Source organism: Saimiri boliviensis, chromosome 13 (genome assembly GCF_048565385.1).
Source record: "Saimiri boliviensis isolate mSaiBol1 chromosome 13, mSaiBol1.pri, whole genome shotgun sequence".
Lineage (NCBI taxonomy): Eukaryota > Metazoa > Chordata > Mammalia > Primates > Cebidae > Saimiri > Saimiri boliviensis.
In genome coordinates, this window is record NC_133461.1 from 1,015,181 (window position 1) to 1,037,805 (window position 22,625).

The window sequence follows — 22,625 nt, forward strand, 5'->3', positions numbered from 1 at the left end:
TACATTAGAAAGCAACAGAGCGGCAGAGCAAGACACCTGCTCAGTGTGGCTTCAGCCTCTCATCTGGCTGCTGTTAGCACACAACTTTCTAACGTTGCTGAGACCCCACAGCGAGTTTACAGCCAGTGAAAGCACATGCCGTGGCACTCCCCAGGAACCAGAGAGCTGTGCGGGTCTGAGAGGAGCTCGCCGCGAAGGCGCACCGGCCGGAGGACTCGCCGTGCTCCGCAGGCACGAGAGGAGCCCCGTGCCCTCCGTACACACGTGCGTGCGCGTTACTACTCATCTTCACACTGGCCCCAACGGGAAGTGACACCGTCTCCAGTTTGCAGATGCAGAAGCTGAGGCTCAGAGAGACGAGGAGTCCTGCCCACGCCCACGGCACGCGTCTGTCTGTCATTTTGTTAGCTCACTGCAGCGTGTAGCATGTTAATGCGACCCCGAGTACTCTAATTCATCATCATACAGGAAAATATTCTAAAAGCTTATTTTCAGAAGAAAAATAACTAGGACATTATAATTTGAAAATAATCATTTCTTATGAGCCAGGAGTATTTTTTGAGAGTTTTTTTTATACAAGAACAGGAACATTTCACGGTTTCCTACCTACAGGTTCACCACCGCACAGACACTCGGGCACTGAGGCGAGAAGCGCACAGGAGGCTCCGTTCACTCCCGCAGGTCTGAGGACGGGGGCGCCCGAGGGGCTGTGCTGCTCATGTGGGCGGGGGCTGGCCACTGACCGACGGGACACAGCGCCTCATGTGTGGGGTGGGGAGCCGGCCAGTGACCGACGGGACACAGCGCCTTCATCCACGGTGCGTGGATGGTAAGAGCAGGCATTTTCTGACACGGGTTTTACCATACTCCACAATTTAAGACAACGTATTCAGAAGTAACAATAAAAACATGCTTCAAAATCATGAATAGACAACAATTCAAAAAATAATTCCAAGGCAACTTACCAAAATATTCATTGAGAAAAGCAAGTGAGGACACATAGCAGCCCAGGCTGAGGAACTCGGCCACCACCATCAGCCAGTGCCATGTGCGGACGGTCAGCGCCACCATCAGCAGCTCGGTCAGCACCAGCGCGGTGAAGGAGATGGCCACCACGTGGACGAACTCAGACTCGAAGAGCACCAGGGCCCCGTACATGAGGATGCCGCCTGAAAACACAGGGGCGTTTCCCACAACGCGTGAGCACGGCGTCAGCCAGCCAGAGAAACGGCCTGGAAACAGCAGCCTCACCAAGAACCCTTAAAAACACGGGAGAGACTAGGCACAGCGGCTCACACGTGGCAGCCCAGACTTGGGGAGGCCAAGGCAGGCAGATCGTGAGGTTAGGAGTTCAAGACCAGTCTGGCCAACATGGTGAATCCCGTCACTATTAAAGACACAAAAAAGTTAGCTGGGCATGGTGGCACGTGCCTGTGATCCCAGCTACTCAGGAGGCTGAGGCAGGAGACTCGCTAGAACCCGGGAGGCGGAGGTTGTGGTGAGCCGAGATCGCACCACTGTACTGCAGTCTGCACAACAGGGTGAACCTCCATCTCAAAAAAAAGAAAAATGGGGGTAACGCCTATGCCCGCACTGGATGCTGATGAACAAGCCACTTAAACTCTGGATTATGGACAAAATAAGACAGGGTCCTCGCTGGATTAGTTAGAAATAATGTCAAGGAGAGGCTGAGAAACTTCGATGTCTGCATGAAAAGCCCCAGCTCTGCTGCGGTCAGTGTAAACGCTGACGCCCCGCGTGTAACTGTCCGTCGGTCAGTGTGAACGCTGACGCCCCGCGTGTAACTGTCCGTCGGTCAGTGTGAACGCTGACGCCCCGCGTGTAACTGTCCGTCGGTCAGTGTGAACGCTGACGCCCCGCGTGTAACTGTCCGTCGGTCAGTGTGAACGCTGACGCCCCGCGTGTAACTGTCCGTCGGTCAGTGTGAACGCTGACGCCCCGCGTGTAACTGTCCGTCGGTCAGTGTGAACGCTGACGCCCCGCGTGTAACTGTCCGTCGGTCAGTGTGAACGCTGACGCCCCGCGTGTAACTGTCCGTCGGTCAGTGTGAACGCTGACGCCCCGCGTGTAACTGTCCGTCGGTCAGTGTGAACGCTGACGCCCCGCGTGTAACTGTCCGTCGGTCAGTGTGAACGCTGACGCCCCGCGTGTAACTGTCCGTCGGTCAGTGTGAACGCTGACGCCCCGCGTGTAACTGTCCGTCGGTCAGTGTGAACGCTGACGCCCCGCGTGTAACTGTCCGTCGGTCAGTGTGAACGCTGACGCCCCGCGTGTAACTGTCCGTCGGTCAGTGTGAACGCTGACGCCCCGCGTGTAACTGTCCGTCGGTCAGTGTGAACGCTGACGCCCCGCGTGTAACTGTCCGTCGGTCAGTGTGAACGCTGACGCCCTGCGTGTAACTGTCCATCTGTCAGCTGCACTTTCCACGGTCCCCCAGTCACCGGAGCACTAAACAAAGAGCAGCCAACGGCTTCTCCTTTCTCCTTCCATAACTCGGGCTTCTCCAAGTCTTTTTATCACTCTGTGAAAGAAAACCATTGTTCAGGGCACACATGTGATAAGTGCTTGTTACAATGTTTCTGGATTAACATTTAATTAAAAACAAGTCAGTTTTCAGGTGACATGCCTCAGTTAAAAATAGAGTCCACATTGCTGGAATATCGATTTACACGATAAACAGAAGGCAGCATTTCACTGCTGATGACATTCTAAGCTGCTGGAATTGAATTTGGAAGTAAAAACAATATTGCTAAAAGTAGATCAAAATTAAAAATCTTTAGTCCAGTAAACTAAGGATCCCGCCTTACCTTGGTAGATACTGATGAGCACCCAGATAAGGAAGGTCTTGAAGGACAAAGATCGCCCCTAGGAGACAGCGAAGAGCGTAGTTAACACCAGAGACACGCTCGGCTCGCGTCTTCCAGGAGTGAGGTGTGGGTCTGAAGCCCCAGCCACGCTGCCCCAGCCACGGGTACACCAGCATTTCAGGGCACCTTCCCGACACCCAGATCCTCAAGAAGCTGCCTGGGCACCACAGGTGTCCACTGCTGCCCATCTGAGGTTAGAGGCCTACGCCCTCTTCCCGTTGACCTGCGTCTGGTTCCATGTTTAAGCCGCAGCTCTACTAAGCCGGGAGTGAGGTGTGCAAGCAAATAAAAACATTTTCTCGTATTTCCTGTGAACGAATATGTCTATATTTACTGTTTTCTTCAGATCAAAAGATACAAAAGGTAACAGCTCTTCAGTAAAGATGGCACACCTCAACTGAAGTAAAAAATTATCCCTTAAGCCCTTTCTGGAGAATGTGTCACACACATAACCTCAGGTAGATGGAACGGGTCCTCGCACCAGGACCTTCACTCTGCAGAAGTGAAGGCAGGAGACAAGGGAACGGAGGCGGGGGAGCTCTGGGGGCGCTGGGGAAAGGGGGGGTTTGGGGGACAGAGGCAGGGGCACTCTGGGGGGAAGGGCTGGAGGCAGGCGAGCTCTGGGGGGCTGGAGGCAGGGGAGTCTGGGGGGCCGAAGGCAGGGGAGCCCTGGGCCACAGGCTTGCTTGTCCCACTACACCCCTGAAGATATAGAGTCCAAGAAGAGAGGCTGAGTCACTAACCACCCCTAGAACTGCCACAGGTGGCACGTCGAGAGGCCCCGTCTCCAGGAACGCCTCTGTGTACTTGGTGCCTTTGCGTCTTTTCTCGCGCAGTGCAGCCTCAGTTACACAGAGCAGACGCTGCTTCCATTTACAGGTGAGGAAACTCCAGCAGTTCCGTGATGTCCTCAGGTTCTCACTGGAGGCTAGGCGTGCGAGGAAGTATGGTCTGCTGACCAGAGCCCAGAGTCCTGCCCTGACTTAGGGCTGTCCCACCCACGGGGAAGGTGCTCCTAAGGACAGGAAGTGCTTTAAAACAGCACAGAGGAAAGACGGGGCCTCATGGACACTCGGGGGACACAGAGGACAGCAGGGAAGATGGAGGAAGGTGGCGGGCAGCGCTCAGGGCCCATCTGAACCCGCACCTGCCCGAGTCTGCTGAAGACCTTTACACACAGGCTGCGCCGTCACAGAACAGAGGCGCGGACGCTGGGACTGTGGCTCTGTTCCTGCAGGAGCCCGGCAGGGGCAGACTGACCAGCTGTAATGCTCGTTGTAGTTTAATTATAATGATAAGAGACAAGCATGTGACAAATACATGTAAATATTTCCTGGGCTGCAAGAGTTACTGTGTGAAAAAGCTGACGGAGCCCCAGCCCTTATCGTATGTGAATATCAAAAGTAAGATTCAAACACACCGTGATTTATTATAAAGCACCTACTGATTTTTAAAAAGCAGAAAACTTTAAAGTTAAACATTGACGTACTCTAAATAGGTTCCCTCGGCACATACTCCCGAGGACATCTCTCTCCCTGGATAATGGGGGTGTTTCATCTTTGGTCATGAAATTCATTTGTAATTAAGTACGAGGCTCATATTATTCAAACACTTTAAAAGGAAATTTAATTATTTTGACATAAGAAACAAAAGGTTTATTTGGTGGCCTGATTTGCTGAAACATACTGTTTTATTCATGTGAGGCAGTGGCCAGGTCCCTGTGTAAAGGTGGAAAGACAGAGCTGTGTCTGCGTGGCTTCTCTCGAGAGGAGCTGCCAACAGGAGGCAGCACGTGAGACCTGCCCCGCCAGGTGCCCGTGTCGAAGCAGATGGTAGTACAGATTCATACAAGCAAGCACGACAGGACGGGTACAAAAGACATCAATAAAATAGATCATTTGAGAAAAATACGTGCACACCTCCTGTTAATGGCTCCCAGACTGTCGCTCTGAGAATAAAATCCTGTTACATTTGATGGGACAGACGTGTTACTCATAGAAGCGATTTATTCACTGTGGGTTTCATGCTATGGACGAAGCCGCTCTTCCTGGCCAAATACCTTTCCATTTGGTTTTAGGAAGAGGAAGATGTCTGTCACTCTGGTTGATGTCCCTGTATGGGTGAAATGCCTGGAGCCGAGTCCTGCCTAGCACACACTTTCCTGCTGCGTCCCTGGGCTCAGGACTTAATCTGTCAGGTTCCTCTCTGTGAAATAGAAATAATAGTGGCACCTGGCTCACATGCATGAAATAAAATGAGCCACGAAAGAAAATATGCACCAAGCCGAAACACAGTAAATATTCAGTGAATGCTACTGTTATATTTACCAATTAAATGTTGCAGATTCAGAAAGTAATTTCTACTGTATCAAAAAATGCAAAAAAATAAAATGAAGCAAAAATTTTATTTTTTATATTTTTTTCTGAGACGGAGTCTCACTCTTGTCGCCCAGGCTGGAGTGCAGTGGCACGATCTCAGCTCACTGCAACCTCCGTCTCCTGGGTTCAAGTGATTCTCATGCCTCAGCCACCTGAGTAGCTGGAATTACAGGCGCCAGACACCATGACTGGCTAATTTTTGTACTTTGAGTAGAGACGAGGTTTCTCCATGTTGGTCAGGCTGGTCTCGAACTCCTGATCTCAGGTGGTCCGCCTGCCTCAGCCTCCGAAAGTGCTGGGATAAGCGTGAGCCACTATGCCTGGCCAAATCTAGCAAAATTTAAGGAATGATTCATCTACCTCAAAGTCATACGCGTGCAGTTATTCCTACAGAAGTGCTCACTGCTGCAGCAGACAAACACGCTGACGTGTGTGTTGCAAGAGCTGGGGTCCGTCCGTGTGGGTTGGCACTGCGGGACAAGACCGGCTGCTCCTGTCTGGAGGACAGGACTCCTGTCCTGAGTCTGTAACCACTTTTCTCACTACTATCATTTATTCTCCCAGCCTGCCTCCTCATATACTTTCTCTGATTCCTACCAGAACAACAAAAAAAATACTTTTCTCATCTTCTCATAATTCTAATCACTCGAAGGAAGTTAGGGAGCAGGGAGTAGAAAGATCCTACAGGCGAGCGAAAGAGGAGAAACAGATACGACCCAAGCACAAGAAGAAACCCTCCGGCAGGGAGGACAGCACACAGCGGGGCCGGGAGCTAAGCCCCATCACCGGGCCCTGCACGCGCCCCTGGCCTTGGCAGGAAGGGAGGCTGGGGAGGAAGTGCGGGCGTCCTGCCACGCGGCCAGCCTGCTCTGCTCCCGAGAGCGCAAAGGACGGTGCGTGCTGGCAGCGTTCCCGACGGCTCTTCCGCTTGCGGGACTCAGTCCACTGTCACTTTTGTTTCTTGTATTAATGGCCTCAAATTACGGTGACTGATTTCTCAGAGGTCTTATTCCTTCATTCTTAGGTGGATAAGCTCAATTTCATTAAGTGCAACTCTTAGAAAGTTACTGGACAGGTTAAACGAGAGCCTCCGAACTGACAGCGTGCACCTACCTAAAGGGGGCTTGCTGCTGCGGACTGGCGGCGGCTGGGCCAGGGCCAGGGGCAGACGCGGGCTATATAGACTCCCCGCACTGTGTGTATGCAGCTTTGCAGCACATTCTGTTTCTGCAGAGACAGGGTCTTCATCTACTGCAATCACAGCTCCCCACAGCCTTGACCGTCCTAGCTCAGCGGGGACCACGGGCACACGCGGCCATGCCCCATTCTGTTCATCTGTTTTAGGAAAATAGAGAACTTTCTCCGCTTTGCCTCCATATTTGTAACCATTTTGCCTTGAGATCACTTTTTTTTCCTCAGGGGAGCTGTGGGAGCAGCGCAGACAGCCCCACGGCAGCACCCAGCCCGCCTGGGGTGACACTCCACGGAGACACAGACGCGCACTGGGCAGGGAAAGGGTGCGGAGGTCCCGGTTTTTCTCAAACGTGCTTTTCCTGCCCAGGGCCCCACACAGGACCCCATACCGCCCTGGCCGTCACGTCTCCTGGGTGCTGCCATCCGGCCATCGCCTCTGTCTCCTTGTCTTTAATGACGTGGCTGCTCCTCAAAGCTCCAGACGGTCTTTGTGGAAGGTCCCAGATTTGGATTTGTTCTAGTGATGATCCTACTGGGGAGGGTTTGCTGAGGGGATGCGTGCCCCCGCCAGGACAGACACCAGGAGGCGTGGTGGCCTCTGTCTCATCCCTGGAGACGGGAACTGTGACCCCTGGGTTCCGCGTCTCTTAAGATCTTGTGACAATGAAGCCTGGGTGCCCCTACGAGGCCTCGGACAGCCCTGACTATCACATTTGTAACTGGAACCCTCGTGAGGCGGTGCTTTCTCTGCTTATCCACAGTGGAGCTGAAGGCGCCTGCTGTCCCGCTGCGGTTCGGCTGCCCTGCAGGGTGCTCGGTGCTGGCCCCGGGAGGGTTCCGCCTCTGGCGCCGTCTGCCCTGCCTCCCGCAGCAGCCTCACTGACTCCTGTTCGCTAGTTCCTTCCTTTCTTGTTCCACAAGAAGTTCCAGGCTGATCTTGTATTTTCCTTGCCTCAGCCCTGGAATAACCCCTTCTTCAGGAGCCTGGGCTGTGTGTGGGGTTGGGGGGACCTCTGTCTCCCCCACACTGTGGTCTGCACACTGACCCTCTGATTGCTGCCCGGGTCCCTGATTCTCACTGCTTGATGGACGGCCTAGGACCCGCCTGTTTACTCAGCCATGCTCACACATGTCCATGCTTATTTCTTCATTTATTTATCTCACAAAAACCACAAGCCCAAACTGATGTGGGCTTCAGTCCAGCCCTTCATTTCTAACTTCCATCTCTAATAGGGAGAAATCTGTTTCTCCTTAGCTACCATGCATGGGCTGACTGGTTCCTGTAGGAAGCAAACAGCAAACGCCAAATGCCGCCCGCGGTTTGCGGTTCTTTTTGTCTTCAGCCTTATGGTGAACCAGGGTCAAATGCCTTTCCCGAGGCCGCTGAAAGAGGCCTTTCTTCCCAGCCCAGAGTGTGGATCTGCAGCTCATGGGACGCTGTCTGCACGCCTCCCCCCTCGCGCTCCATGCTGCTGCCATCTCGCGGGCTCTGACAGAGGAATGGTCAGGTGCCCACCACCACCATGCCCGCCAGAGCAGCCACACCCACACCCGTTGGGCTGCCTCTCTAGTCACCCTATATACCCAAACCTTTAGCAACCACTGACGTGTCTTCCCTACAGCTCTGCACATCCCAGGTGTCAGGTAAAAAGAATCACCAACTTTCAAGTCTGGCTTCTGTTGTGCAGCAAAATGCAAAACGTTGCGTGAGTCAGCAGGAACCCTCTCCCCACTAAGTACAATCCCACCACCTGGCAGCATGACATACAGGCTACCCGTGTCCACTAGGATGTCTTTCCACCCACACACGGGCTGTCCCCACCCATGGAGTGTCCTTCCATCCACACACGGGCTGTCCCTGTCCACAGAGTGTCCTTCCATCCAAGAATGGGCTGTCCTGGTCCACGGAGATGTCATTCCATCCACGCACGGGCTGTCCCGGTCCACGGAGATGTCATTCCATCCACACACGGGCTGTCCCTGTCCACAGAGTGTCCTTTCATCCACGCATGGGCAGTCCCCATCCACAGAGTGTCCTTCCATCCATACACGGGCTGTGCCCATCCACGGAGTGTCTTTCCATCCACGCACGGGCTGTCCCGTCCACAGAGATGTCCTTCCATCCACACAAAGGCTGTCCCCGTCCACGGAGCGTCCTTCCATCCACGCACGGGCTGTCCCCATCCACGGAGCGTCCTTCCATCCACGCACGGGCTGTCCCCGTCCACGGAGCGTCCTTCCATCCATGCACGGGCTGTCCCCGTCCATGGAGATGTCATTCCATCCACTGGCTGAAGGGTATAGGGTTGTTTCCAGTTTTTGGCAATGAAGACAGTGCTGCCTTGAACGTTTCTATATAGAATTTGGCATGTATCTAAGTTTTCATTTCTCTTGGAGACACACCTAGCAACAGGACTACTAGATCATGGGGTAAGTACATGTTTAACTTTAAAAGAAATGGCCAAACTGTCTTCCAAAGGGGCCGTGCGAATTCTTCATTCCCAGCAGCGAAGGGCCGTTTCTCTGCTCTGGACCCGCCCAGCTTTTCCCACCGTGGGTGTCTGAGCTGCTGCGGCACTTGCGGGTATGCAGAATTGCACTGTGGTTTCCACGTGCACTTCCCTGATGAAAGTGACACTGGGCATCTTCACACGCTTCCTGCCATCTGTGGATCGTCTTTGGTGTGGTGTCCACTAATATCTTCTGTCTACTTTAAAAACTGGGCTACTTTCTTGTTGAGTTTGGGGGGTTCATTATATGACACAGAAACAACTCCTTTGTCAAAAATGTGACATGCAAATATTTCCTTCCAGGCTGTGGCTTGTTTTTTCATTTCCTTAACAGTATCATTTGCAGAGAAAAACTTTCTTTTTGGAGACAGGGTCTCACTTTGTAACCCAGGCTGGAGTGCAGTGGCTCAATCACGGCTCACTGTAGCCTCAACCTCTTCAGCTCAAGCAATCCTCCCACCTTAGTCCCCCGAGGAGCTGGGACTGCAGACACACATCACCATGCTCAGCTGATTTTTTCTATTTTTTGTAGTGACACAGTTTCACTATATTGCCCAGCCTGGTCTTGAACTTCTGGGCTCAAGTGATCCTCCTGCCTTGGCCTCCCCAGGTGATGGTGTTACAGGCATGGCAGGCCACCACACCTGGCCAAAACGTTCACATGATGGCAAAGTCTAATTTATTATTTTTTTCCCTTTAAGGATCATGGTTTTGATCTGTCTAAAAACTCTTTGCCTAACCCAAAGTCGGGCATATTTTTTGTGTATTTTCTTCTGGAAGGTTTAGAGCTTTACAAATAGGCCAAGGATCCATTCTGGGTGGGTTTTCGCATGAGGTGTGCGGCAGAGGTTGTGGGTCTGTTGCTCGTGGGCGACCAGTCGTCCCAACATCTGCAGACACACCTCTTCTCCACCCGGTCTCCCTTCACACTTGCCACAGATCATGACGGCTGTGCGTGTCTTTCTGGGCTCTCTTTTCTGTTCCACGGAACTTTTTCTCTACCCTTTCGCCAATAATACATTGTCTAATTGATTATTGTTTTACAGGAAGTCTGGAACTCAGGTAGCGCGTCTTCCAACTTTGTGCTTTTTCTAAATTGTTTTGGCGATTTGAATTCCCCTGCGTTTCTGTATAAATTCTAGAATGAGCTTGTCGATGTGAAACAGCACCAAGGCCCTCGATCCACGCGTGTCCGTTCATGCGCTTCACAGCCGCTCTCCTCAGTGCCGGTGGGTCTCCAGCACACACAGCCTGTGGGCATTGTGTTAGAGGTACACTTCCGTGTTTCACTTTCATGTATTATTATAAATGCTTAAATGTAGTATTTAAAATGTCAAAAAATGTTTTCAAACCCCAATTATTCATTGTTAGTATACAGAATAAAAAATGATATTGAAAAATTATTCCCTGTATCCTGAAACGTTAGGGCGTTTACTAGGACAGGAGGTTGTGTGTGTGTGTGTGTGTGTGTGTGTGTGTGTGTGTGTGTGTATGGATTCCCTGGGATTTTCTATGTAGAAAATTATTGCATCTACAGAGATATTTTTATTTCCTCCTTTCTATTCTCACTGTTTTAAATTTTTTATTGCCGTATTCACTATTATTTTGAAAAGTATATAAGTATACAATTATACATTTCAAAAGATAAAACCATTTGAAAGTACTCTACAAAAAATAAAAAATAGTGGTCTGAACAGTTCAACATCTAATGGTTTAAAGATTTTATGAAGAACTGTATGATACTTGACATCTTGACAAGCAGCACAACTGCAAGTCAGATGTCTCTGTAATTAGCTGGTCCTGTAAGTCTATGAATTGGTAACAAAACTCACAGCCACAGTCTGAGGTATGCTGGGACCACGTGGGCTGGCTCAGTTAACCAGGGTCACCTGCCCTGTCCTGAGGCCCAGATCTCAGAGCCACGTGGCTTCTGTGACAGGTCACGCCACTCAGGAGAAGTGAAGGCATGTGCAGAGTCATGCGCAGAGTCAGAGACACAAGCAGGTCAGCTTCCTGTCCTGTTGGCAGCATCCAGAAAAGTAAGTGCCTGACCTCATCTGAGCCAAGTTTAATAGTTCAAAGCAGAATTTGAGCTTCAAAAGAACAACATACTGCTGCAAATATACCATTTTCTGTAAAGAATAAAAGCTATGTAGTTTTAGGAAAACGAGGGAAATCCTGCCTCTTGGTTTCCTGATTCATTCACTGCCTCAGCCGTTTACCAAACACTTAACTGAACAGATACTGTGCCCGTGCAGGGCTCAGGCTGTGGAGACAGAGCAGGGACAAATGTCTATACTCGAGACTGTATCACCTCATTACGACAGTAAGTGAAATTTCTAATTGTGCATTATTCATACTTTCAGATGGAAAGGTTATCAACTACACATAAACAACAGATTTTATTGCCAGCCGAGTCTTTTCCAGCGCGCAGGCCATGCCCGCCTTGCCTCCCGGGCTTGCCTCTGAAGGTCTTTTATGAATTTACGGTGACTCAGAACTGACTGGATCAGCACTTGCTGGCCAGTCACTCGCATTTCAGTCTGCAACCCTCTGCTCTGTTGTCCTGCGCTACTGATGAACTGCATTCTCATCCTGACTAGGATGCAGGCTTGTCGAGGACAAGGCTGTGCTGTCTGACACCGCAGGCACTTGAGCTGCCAGGCTGGACCTGGCGTCCGTGGACACCTGCCGACTGGCTCCAGTCTCCAGCTGCCCGGATCAGCAGACAGCGACGCAGAGTGCTGCAGTCTATGCTACCTTGGCAAACTCTTTGGAAGTCACAGAAAGCTTCAAAACAGTTCTTTAGCTTCAATAAGAAAAAATAACTAAATTTTATTAACTTCAGTGGCGCTACTTTCTTTTCAAAGGATTTGAAGTGTGGTAGATTTTTTTTGAAAAAGATAAAATGCAGGTAAGAAAAGAAGCTCAGAGAAAATGAGTGACTGAATTCTTGTCAAAAAAATGTAGGCATGACGTCCTGACTTTAGGATTCTGGCACATTCCAAATTGTTGATCACCTTAACAAAAATGGAAATTTCATACCTTTAATGAGATCCAACTCAGTCGGAAGAAAACTGGGTATCCCCTTGGTTTTAAATGGCACCAGTGGGTACCACGGAACCTACTGATTCCACAGCTACGGTTAGGGATAATTACATGCTCCGTCAGACACCTGTGGCCCTATGAACATCTTGTTACTAGAATAGTTTAGATATCCACAAAGAAAGATACCAGTAGGTACAATCTAAATCCTTGAAAACAGTAAAAACGTGTTATTGCCTGACTCCAACAGCTGGTCAGGATGGCTGCGGTATCACAGTCCAGCACAGCGATCCAGGAGCACCAGCGGCAGCTACCAGATGCCTCATGACCTTCGCCCTGCTTGGGGCGGGCTGCCTAGGCTGAGCGCGGCACACTGAGGTCTACACTCGTTCACGAGAACCTTGTTTGTCTGTACGCCCGTATGTCTGTAGGGCAGCATTCAGGCGAACATTTTGGAGTCTCTGGGAATGAGGACACACAGCTTCTTACGAGTTCCCGAAGTTTTAGAGCTTTGCTCCCCACTCTGCTGCACTTTATCACAATGCTTTCATCAGTTTAAGATGCTAAACCGGTCTCTCTTGTAGCTGTAACAGGTGTGGCCTGGGATGATGTGTCCCGGTGGTCAGGACGGTATCACCATCAAATAATGCTCGGCATTTATATGTTATGTGATACTGGTGAACTAGCTTTATTTGTCCTGATTATAACAGTATTGGGAATTTTATATTTTTTTTCAAGAAACTTTAAAGTCTTTATTTCATTATGAGACCCTTACAATAACATCAAGAAATTAAAATGTTAACACGACTTACCCAGCACCTCTCTGTGTGAGTTAGCTGGACTAGTCTAGTTTGTCAGTGGGCGGTTAGCTAGGTAAGAGTGTAGTTTGTTAGTGGTTAGCTGTATTAGATACAGTTTGTTAGTTACTAGTTAGACAGGAGTCTAGTTTCTTAGTTTGTGAATATGTAAGAATCTAGTTGGTTAATTAGGGGTTAGCTGGACTAGAATCTGTTAGTCGTTAGCTGAACTAAAGGCTAGTTTCTTTAACGCCTAATCTAATTCTTCACCATACAGGTACTGCTTTAACAATCTAGAGTTGATGATTTCAGACGCCTGTCATTTATCGATTATAAAACTAAATTTAATGGAGGATTAGTGGATTTTGTTCTCAGTGTTGGTTCAAAAAAGCTAGCTTTGTGGGAAACAGCAGAGTTAGCACGACTTGTGTCTGGAGAGCTGAGCCTCTCTTCTATCTACCCTGAATCCTTATACGTCCTATGCTATAAAATATGCTGTCGTAAAGAACATGGTGAATTCAAAGCCTCCTTTAAGAATATTTTAATCCTAACGCAGCACAGTTTTAAGCTAAATAAATGCATCTTTCACAGAGTTTCCGGTGACGGAAGTTTTCTGGGTTGGTTTTTTTTCTGGCGGCATCACTGAAAAAGTAGCCTGTGGATCTCAGGGACACGCGAACTGTCAGTCACGTTTCAGATCACTTCTGAAGTCCACGACTACTGACAAGATTTGGAACTACATGGGAAGCACGCAGCCCAGGACCCCGGCTTCAGAACGCTACTTCCGCCCACGTGCCGGGAGGCTGCCCGGGGAGCCTTCGACAGAAATTACCAAGTGAGCTCTTCTCCACTTCACAGAAGTTCCACAAATGGTTAGAGCATCCTTTACAATTCTAATTTCGTGTGAATTAGAGCTTTACTGCAAACATTTCAGAAAATTTTTTTCAGAGATGTTTTTTCCCCTTTTGAAATTTAACTCAAAGGGAAAAATGCCAAAGAAAATCAGGAGACATAAAAAACATCTCAAAGGACAGAGAATTGGTTTTCACAAAATGCTTGGAAATGCCCCTGACCGGCCTGTTTCACACTCATGTAAAATGCCAGGCGTGGGTGCCCGTGGAGAGGCAGACGCCTGCTGAGGCCCATACCTTGGTGAGGTCCTTGTACAGCTCCGGGTAGAGCATCGCCATCTCTGGCTTCACGTCCTGGTCCAGCACTAAGGAGAACACGGGGAACATGGTGTACACGGTCGCATACCTGCAAGACCGAAAGCAGAGTGCACAAAGCTGAGACGCTTCAACCGCACAGCGATGGACAGACCTGTGGGTCACAGCGCAGCTCCAACAAACCAAAAATACTCCACGAAACCGAAAAAGCAAGCTGGCAACCAAGTCAGATTACTGCAGAGAACTGAGCATTTATCTCGTGTCCCAATAACACGCTCTGTACGTCCAAATGCTTACGGGTGGAAGAATGATTTTGAAACATGTTCACCTTGCTATGTTGAGGTCACTGTGAACTTCCCCACCGGAATCCACAGGGACACCTCCTGCCCAGAGCACCCCTCGCACAGGGTCCCTCCTGCGGCTGCTCTACGGCTGCAACCACTTCCCTCTGCCACCTCCTCCCACCCCTGGCAAGCACAAACCCGTTCTCCATCTCTAATCTGGTCATTTCAAGAATGCTATGCAAATGGCACTCTACAGCGGGCAGCTCTGGGGATTGGCATCTTTTATGCAGCACAGTTCTCTGGAGATTCATCCAGGTTGCTGCTGTATCAATAGCTAATTTCTTTCTATTGCTGACTAGTATTTGGCGGCAGGCAAATGAAGCATAGTTTGATTAACCACTGAAGTACATTTGGGTTAGTCCTAGTTTTGATTAACACAAATAAAACTGCTGTAAATATTCACCGTACAGTTTTTCTGGTGAAGTTTCCATTTGTTTTGGACAGGAGGGCCAGCTGAGATGGTAGGCCTAGGAGTATAAGCGCCAGGTCACATGGCGGTGGTGTAGTTTTTCAAAGAAACCGCTGAAACATCTTCCAGACTGTAGGATTTACACTCCTAAGGTGATACAAGAGCTGCCCCGTTTCCATGACTCTTCCCCGCAATTCTGGCAGGTGTGAGGCGGAGCGTCCTGCCGTCTAACCCGGTCTCACTGTGGCTGATGCCGCGGGCGTCGTTTCAGGAGCTTCCTCGCAGTCTGTGCGTAGCGGTCTCTATGTGCGACACACAGGGTGGCTGTCTCTGCGCCTTCTGTCCTTTTCCTACCCGGCCTGTTCCTGCATGGCTGCGTCTGGGGATTGCTTAGGCACTGCTGGACACGTGTCTTGCCCATACCCCCTTTCAATCGGGGCTGCAGCGTCTGTGCCCGCGAGGCCTTTCCCCAGCACTGCAGTCCCTCGGCCTGCACGCTGTTCAATCGTCCCCACCTACCGTCTCCTCACTGCTGCTTTCACTGTGGTTTCCTTGTCTCTGGTTTTTATCAATTTGATTATGATGATCTTAGTGTGAATTTCTTTGAATTAATCCTGCTCAGGGTTTGCTTACCTTCTTCAATCTGTACATTTACGTCTTTGGCCAAATCTGGGAGGTTTTCAGCCCTTTTTCCTTTAAGTACTTTCCTAGCCTGTCTCTCCTCCCCTGAAACTCCCAGGGCAAAAACGGCGCACTGGCCGGGGCTCCCACATAACGGCGCAGTGGCCGGGGCTCCCACACACGTGGCGCAGAGGCCGGGGCTCCCACATAACGGTGCAGTGGCCGGGGCTCCCACGTAACGGCGCAGTGGCCGGGGCTCCCACGTAACGGCGCAGTGGCCGGGGCTCCCACATAACGGCGCAGAGGCCGGGGCTCCCACATAACGGTGCAGTGGCCGGGGCTCCCACATAACGGCGCAGTGGCCGGGGCTCCCACATAACGGCGCAGTGGCCGGGGCTCCCACACACACGGCGCAGAGGCCGCCTTGCATGTCCTTGAGGCTCTGATCCTTTCTTTTTTTGGTCAATTCTTTCTCTGTTGTTCACCGAGCACTTTCTGCGTTTCCGTCTCCAGTTTGCTGCGTCTGTCCTGTCGTTCCGCTTTGCTGCTGAGCCCAGCCGTGGCATTTTTTCATCTCTGATTCCCATCTGGCTCTGCTCTGCATCTTGTCTGCTGGGCTGCTCTGTGCTGCCATTTGCTGCCAGTGTGTTTGTCATTTCTCTTTAGAGCATGTCCCGTGGCTGTTTCCCAACCTTTGTCAGAGAATGCTAAGGTCTCTGCCATCTCAGGGCTGCCTTCTATTGACTGTCTTTCCATTCACCTTGAAAGCTTCCTGGTTCTTGGTATGGCAAGTGACTGGGCTGGAAACCTCCACGTTCTGGGTATTGTGTACGAGACTCCGGATTTTCTGGAGGGTCCTGGTCCTGCTCTGGTGGAGAGAGGAGGGCACTGCCTGGCTGCTGTGCAGGGGCAGGAGTTCGCGCTCCCCATGCGGCCTCCACTGACACTGGGGCTCACTACCGCAACACTGGGGATGGAGTCCTGCCTCCCATTCCACCACCCTGGAGATGGGGCATGGCTGCATCTCATGAAGTGGCACTCTCAGCTCTCCACTTGCCTTTTGGTGAGGGGAGGCAGGCATAGCCTTGCCCTGGCATCTGGCTGGAATAGTGTGATGATCATCTGAAAGACATGTCATCTATCTTCCTGGCGACCCTTTCGTGGACCTGCGATTGGAGAGGCTGGGACCTTGGTGGGACTTTTAGATTTTAAATTTCCACACCCAGGGCCGTTTCCAGGCTGCTGGCACCTTCGGCTCCAGCTGTTGGAAAACCCAGGGAGCTCTTTCTGCCTTGCTTCTTGGAGCCAAGGGCCCCACCCCCCATTCACGTCGCTCCCCACTCAGAGCCTTCTGTGTGTGATGCCCCTAGTTTCTCACTGAACTTAGCAGAAGGAGCGGGGAGGAACCCATCTATCCCACCTCCTACTGCCCTGGACGTGCAGCTGGTTTGTTGGTTGGTTGCTTTTCAGACAGGGTCTCTCTCGGTGGCCCAGGATGGAGTACAATGGTGCGATGATGACTCACTGCAGCCTTGACCTCCTGGGCTCGGCTGATCCTGTCACCTCAGCCCCCGGAGCAGCCGGGACCGCAGGTGTGCACCACCATGCCCGGCTACTGTTATTTTGTAGAGACAGGGTCTTGCCATGCTTCCCAGGCTGGTCTCAAACTCCTGGCCTCAAGAAATCTTCCCAACTTGGCCTCCCAAAGTGCCACTTTAGGAGCCAATTGGCTTTTTTTTTTTTTTTTTTTTTTTTGGTTTGTTTTGTTAAATGACATTTTCACCTATAAGAAAGCATTCAAGTTGGGAAAGTTATCCTATGGCAGAGAACCAGAAAAAAACCATGACACTGTGGTACCTTTTTGTGGGTAACACCCGCCACAGGCACCAAGGAAGGAGAACTGTCTAGACCCCAGGCACAGCTAGTGCCTGGAGAATATTAGTTTATAGTATTATTACTCAGCTGTTTCCTTTATATAATCCTTCATATATAAGCATATATTAGTTTACAGAATTAGTGCTTGAAGTCTAACTTACTGCTTACATATATCTAACATACTTAGTTCTATATATCTTTCTGTATAATCATACAGGTATTGTAGTCAGAGCTGTACTGACACATTTAGTGCTGATTTATAGAATCCTCCTATATAACCACTTAGTAGTCTGTAGTAGGAGGAATGCCCAGAGCAGTCACAGCACAGAAGCAGCACATGGGAAAACAGCCAGACCAGGACGAGAACCAAAGACCCAGGCGGTGGCGTCCCTGCCTGAAAGGGCACACGCTGTACGGCAGGCTTGGAGCAGGAGCCTCTCCTCCTGATAAAGGAGCTGTAGCACCTTGCATCCAGTTCCTGTGGAAAGTCGGCCTCAGGCCTGAGATCCTGGAAGTAACCGAGGGAGAAGAACCCTCTGGTGTGACCAGTCACAGCGGCTGGACACCCTGTCAGTCTTTTCTCGCTTCTGTGCTAGCTCAAATCATCCTCCCATAAATATCTTAAAAGAAGAGCACAAGTCTGTCAGCTCCCACTGCATTGGCTTACGGTATCCTTCTATTAGAAACCCTTTGAAGTCTCCAGCCCCCACATAAGAAGTGCTGCACACAGCCCACCTCCTTGCCTCAGTGACCTAATGGGGGTGGACCCCTTTCCTGCACACGACCCTCTACTACTGCGCACGGCACGGCCCCCTACTGCGCACGGCCCACCTCTCTGCCCAAGTGACACAATGGGGTGGCCCCCTCGCTTGTTTAACTCATGTGATTATGTATGCCCTGTCATTAAGCCTATAGATGATGACCTCACTCACGACCCTGCCCCCTGCTTGTACCTAACAAATACAGATGCTTCTGGGCATTTTGGGCTCTTGCTGATCTCCGCTCACAGGTGGCCTGGCCCCCGAGTCCAGATGCTCTTCACCAGTTCTTCGGTGTCCTGTCTCTTCACCTCTTGGATCCTGCACCTCAACACAGCATTAGGGACGCCCCACAACCATGTGGGGCACCACAGCCCTACACCGTTTAGTCCTGAAAACATGTGGATATCTGAAGGCTGCATTCCGTTTTAATATGGCTGAGATTCCACGGTCGCTAAATGTAGACTGTTCTATTTTTTACACTCTTGTGGGCTCTACAGAACCATCTTCTTCTAAGGAATTTTTAGTCGATTTCATATCCTTCTGTTTTCTTGATGGGCTGCTGCTGGGCACTGAACACCACATGCTCAGAGACCTTTACCCAGAAATTCCACCTTTAATCCTTTATTAGGTTCAACTTGTACAGCACTGTTGGACTTTCCTCCAAATCTTCAATTGCTTTTGTTAATTTTCTTTGAACAATTCCCACTCCGCTTAGAATTTAGGAACAGGGCCAAATAATTCAAGAAGAGCCTGACCGCAAGGAAAGATGGCGGGTCATCCCTCTGACGGCTGAGAACTCTGTCCCGTGCGCACAGGCCTGCGGCCACTCAGGCAATCGGCCTGTGACTCACTCGCAGCACCAGGCAGGGTCACGTGCAGTCACCATTTCTGTATAGCACATTTGTAAGAACTCTTGCTTTATTTATGCTAGAAAGTTCCCAATCTCTTGCAACCTTTAACAAAAAAACCCACCACTGCCTCCTTTTCATAAACCTACTCTCTCGAGGTGCACCTTTCAGCATGTGTGATGAGTTTTGACGAGTGTCGTGGAACCGCCATGCGATCATGCGCAGAGCGTCCGTCACCCGGACAGAGGGGGACTGACGGGGCAGGTGGTAGACCCCTGCCTCCCTCACTGCCGCGAGCTCTCTAGCACCTGGCTGCTCTCTCTGGGAGGGTCTCTGCTCTCTCCAGGTGGGTTCTGCCACCTCTCTGGGAGGTGTCAGGGCTTGGCCACCTTGCTGAGTGTCCTCTGCTTTCTCTGTGCTGCGGGGCAGTGTCCTGCGCTATGGACACAGTGCAGCTCTTCCCCCACCCAGCCACGTTTGTGTCTTCCCAGTCTGTGGATATCACAGATGAGGCTGTGAGAGTTCCTGCAAGGGTCTGTGTGGTAGCATGAGTGTTTTCCTTTTTCCTGGGTGAACACTGAGGAGGGGGTTGTTGGGGCCTATGGCAGTGAACGTTTTATTTCATAAAAACTGCCAGCCTGCTTTCTGAGGCAGCTCAACCGTCTGCACTCTCGCCAGCCGTAACGCCCTGCTGCCCACCCGCCAACACACCCCTCAGCCTTTCTGCCTGGACTCTGGTGGAAAAGCCTTCTCTCTCTCTCTGTAGAGTAAAGTTATTTTTCCAGGATGGGCTTGGTGGCTCACACCTGTAATGCCAGCACTGTGGGAGGCTGAGGCAGGTGGATCATGAGGTCAGGAGTTCAAGACCAGCCTGGGCAACATGGTGAAACCCCATCTCTATTAAAAATACAAAAATTAGCAGGGCAGGGTGGCGCGTGCTTGTAATCCCAGTTACTTGGGAGGCTGAGGCAGGAAAATTGTCTGAACCTGGGTGGTGGAGGTTGCAGTGAGCCGAGATCAGGCCATTGCACTCCATCCTGGGCAACAGAGCAAGACTCCATCTCAGGAAGAAAAACAAAAAAATTATCTTTCCTGGTAACTGGTGATGCTAAAGACATTTTCTTGTGCTTACTGGCCATTCTTATGTCTTCTTTTGTGATGGATGTTCAAATCTTTCACCTTAAAAAAAAAAAAAACATTGAGTTGTTTGTCTTATGGTTGAATTGAAGATGATATGTATTAAAAGTATTTTCTTCTCATCTGCCTTTTTATTTGTTTAGTACTGTCTTCAGAGAATAAAAACTTGATTTTTATAAAGTCCATATGTCAACTGATTCTCAGTGTGTCACGATATTGGCACTAAGGAAATCTGTGCCGACCTGGGCACTGGCTGGGCCTGGAATCCACCAGAGCCTGGCCCTCCTGTGAGGGCTGCATGGCGAAGCTCACTCTGACAAGCTTGGCGGCAGGTGCACGGACTCCTGGAACACGGAACTTTCAAGGCTCTCTGGCTGCTGGCTCCACGTGGGAGACAGCTGCTCTCTTTCTCTGAGGCACTCGTCCCTATTCCTTCTTATCCAATGTCTGAAAACACTTCTTTCACATGTTTTCACGTCTTCTCGTGTTTCCCATTGATTAGGCTTGGAAGATAAATCTGTTTCCTGTTATTCCAGTCATGGCTGGAAGCAGTTCTCAAGACCCTCTCTGATAAGGCCACAGAGCCTCCTGTTCCTCAGGCCCTGCACACGGCTCCCTGGGGACCCCACAGCTTTCTGTCCCTCAGGCCTGCACACAGCTCCCTGGGGACCCCGTGCTCCTCCTGCCCAGAGCGCTCTCTGGAAATGTCAGGCACCCTCTTGGTGCTCAATTAAGGTTCAGTCTAACTTTCATGAGAGCGCTCACAGGCTCTCCATCTGAGCCGCTAGCAAGGATATAAAGGAGACCCACACCCAGGAATGGCTGCCACGGTGTGCTGCTGAGTGTGAGGTCCTTGCAGGGAACTGCCGACATCACTGGGGAGACACTTCCAGCCAGTTCAGACTAGCGTTCCCCAAAGCACTTTTGTAGAACATGAGCTGTGAGCACATGCGATCGGGAGTCTGTCTCGGAGCCTCCGACTTCTAAGGTACACGGCGTGGCACCCACCAGGGGTTCCCCAAGAGGACCTGGTCTAGGAGCTCTTTTCCTGGGGGAGCGCATTGCATTCCCCAGGCCTGCTTGGGGTGCGAGGGCAGGGTGGGCTCAGGGGGGTCACAGGAAGCTCCTCAGGCTGTCCCGTCTCTCCCAGCCCCTCCTGCTGCCCCATCCCCCGCCACCCTAGGCTTCCCCACCCCCACCCCCAGGGTCCCCGGCCCCTCTCGGGGTCTCCCTGTTGTGCACGGAGTGTATGCCTGGTCCTTCCTGCTTCTGATCCCTCCTGCTTCAGGAAAGTCACCTGGGCCATCAGTTCCTTCCAGAGCTGATGAAATGAATGGAGAGGAAAACCATGGTAAATCTATCAACGATTCTAGTTTCTAGAGCCCGTTTCTCCTTCAGAGACATGAGTTTGGTCCAGTTATGTTACTTTGTAAAAACGTCATGTTGGTTTTTGCTCACTTCTTGATACTGATTTTCTAGGTGAAGGCAAACTCGTTATTTATTTTCAAACTACCTTAACTTAAAAGCATCGCCCCTTCAAATCTCCCACCTAACCAAATTCAGAGTACGAGTGCTTAAGGAAGTCACAGGCGTTTCTCTCATGAGGGACACTCCAAGTTACTTTACATAAAGCCTAATATAAAGAAGAGCTCTCAGAACAGGAGCTGGGAACGCTGTTCTTCCAAGAATAATCTCCACGGTGCCCCACATTTGCTTTTAATGTTTCAAATCTCCAATTTTTAAAATACGAAGAAAGAAAGAAATAATGGTTATGCTTTTATATGACTTCCAAGGAAGAAAAACACTGTTCAAACTCAAGGTGCAATTAGCCAATTCTATACTATTTAAAAGTAACTAGGCCAGGCGTAGGGGCTCATGCCTGTAATCCCAGCACTTTGGAAGGCCAACACAAGTGGATCACCTAAGGTCAGGAGTTCAAGACAAGCCCGGCCAACATGGCGAAACCCCATCTCTATTGAAAATGTGCAAAAATTAGCCAGGCATGGTAGTGCACACCTGTAATCCCAGCTACTCGGGAGGCTGAGGCAGGAGAACCGCTTGAACCTAGGAGGGAGAGACTGCAGTGAGCTGAGACCATGCCACTGCACTCCAGCCTGGGTGACACAGCAAGACTCTGTTCTCTCCACACCCCCTCCAAAAAGGTAACTAATTAATAATTACTGCAAAGAGGCAGGCATGGGAAAACTTATTTAAAAAGAGTTAGAGCTTACTATACCTTTAGGATTTTTCACCTTTGTTTGAAGTACTATATGAAACACTATTGGAATTAATGGAATGCTGAGAATGTTAGCGCAAATCCTACCACCATTTCCATCAGTCATATAGGCTATGAGTTGGTAAGTTGCTGGGACCTTCTTTGGTCACGGAGAGACATGAAATAGGGCTCAAGCTGACAGCACAGATGCCCAGCATTGTCCTGTGCTCCCTCACGCTTGGGCTGAGGGAGCCTCGGGTGGCCAGCCCAGCCCAGGGCTGATGATGGCGGTTTCCTTATGGGCCACAAAGAGTCTGCAATGTTTCCTATCACAGGAGTTATTCCCTGTGTGTTTATAGCAAGAAGGGGCCTGAAGTGTAGGCACTCGTGCCAAAATGAAGGGCTAGGCGTGAGAGAAGCCTGAAGCCACAGGCAAG

At 50.5% G+C, this 22,625-nt stretch overlaps 1 protein-coding gene and 1 pseudogene across 5 annotated transcripts in view; both read right to left on the reverse strand.

Annotated features, from left to right (window-relative positions):
• ATP9B (ATPase phospholipid transporting 9B (putative)) overlaps positions 1–22,625 on the reverse strand; it is a 277,165-nt gene that overhangs the window by 2,962 nt on the left and 251,578 nt on the right. For 3 of the 5 annotated variants that reach the window (XM_074383227.1, XM_074383229.1, XM_074383231.1), the window contains 3 exons: positions 13,961–14,069; positions 2,829–2,886; positions 966–1,259 (listed from right to left, as the gene is read on the reverse strand). In XM_074383227.1, coding sequence (XP_074239328.1) covers positions 966–1,259; positions 2,829–2,886; positions 13,961–14,069 — 461 coding nt within the window. The remainder of the gene's footprint in view (positions 1–965; positions 1,260–2,828; positions 2,887–13,960; positions 14,070–22,625) is intronic. The other 2 variants (XM_074383230.1, XM_039463619.2) reach the window with 1 other exon arrangement.
• On the reverse strand, positions 14,076–21,127 carry LOC141580758 (uncharacterized; annotated as a pseudogene).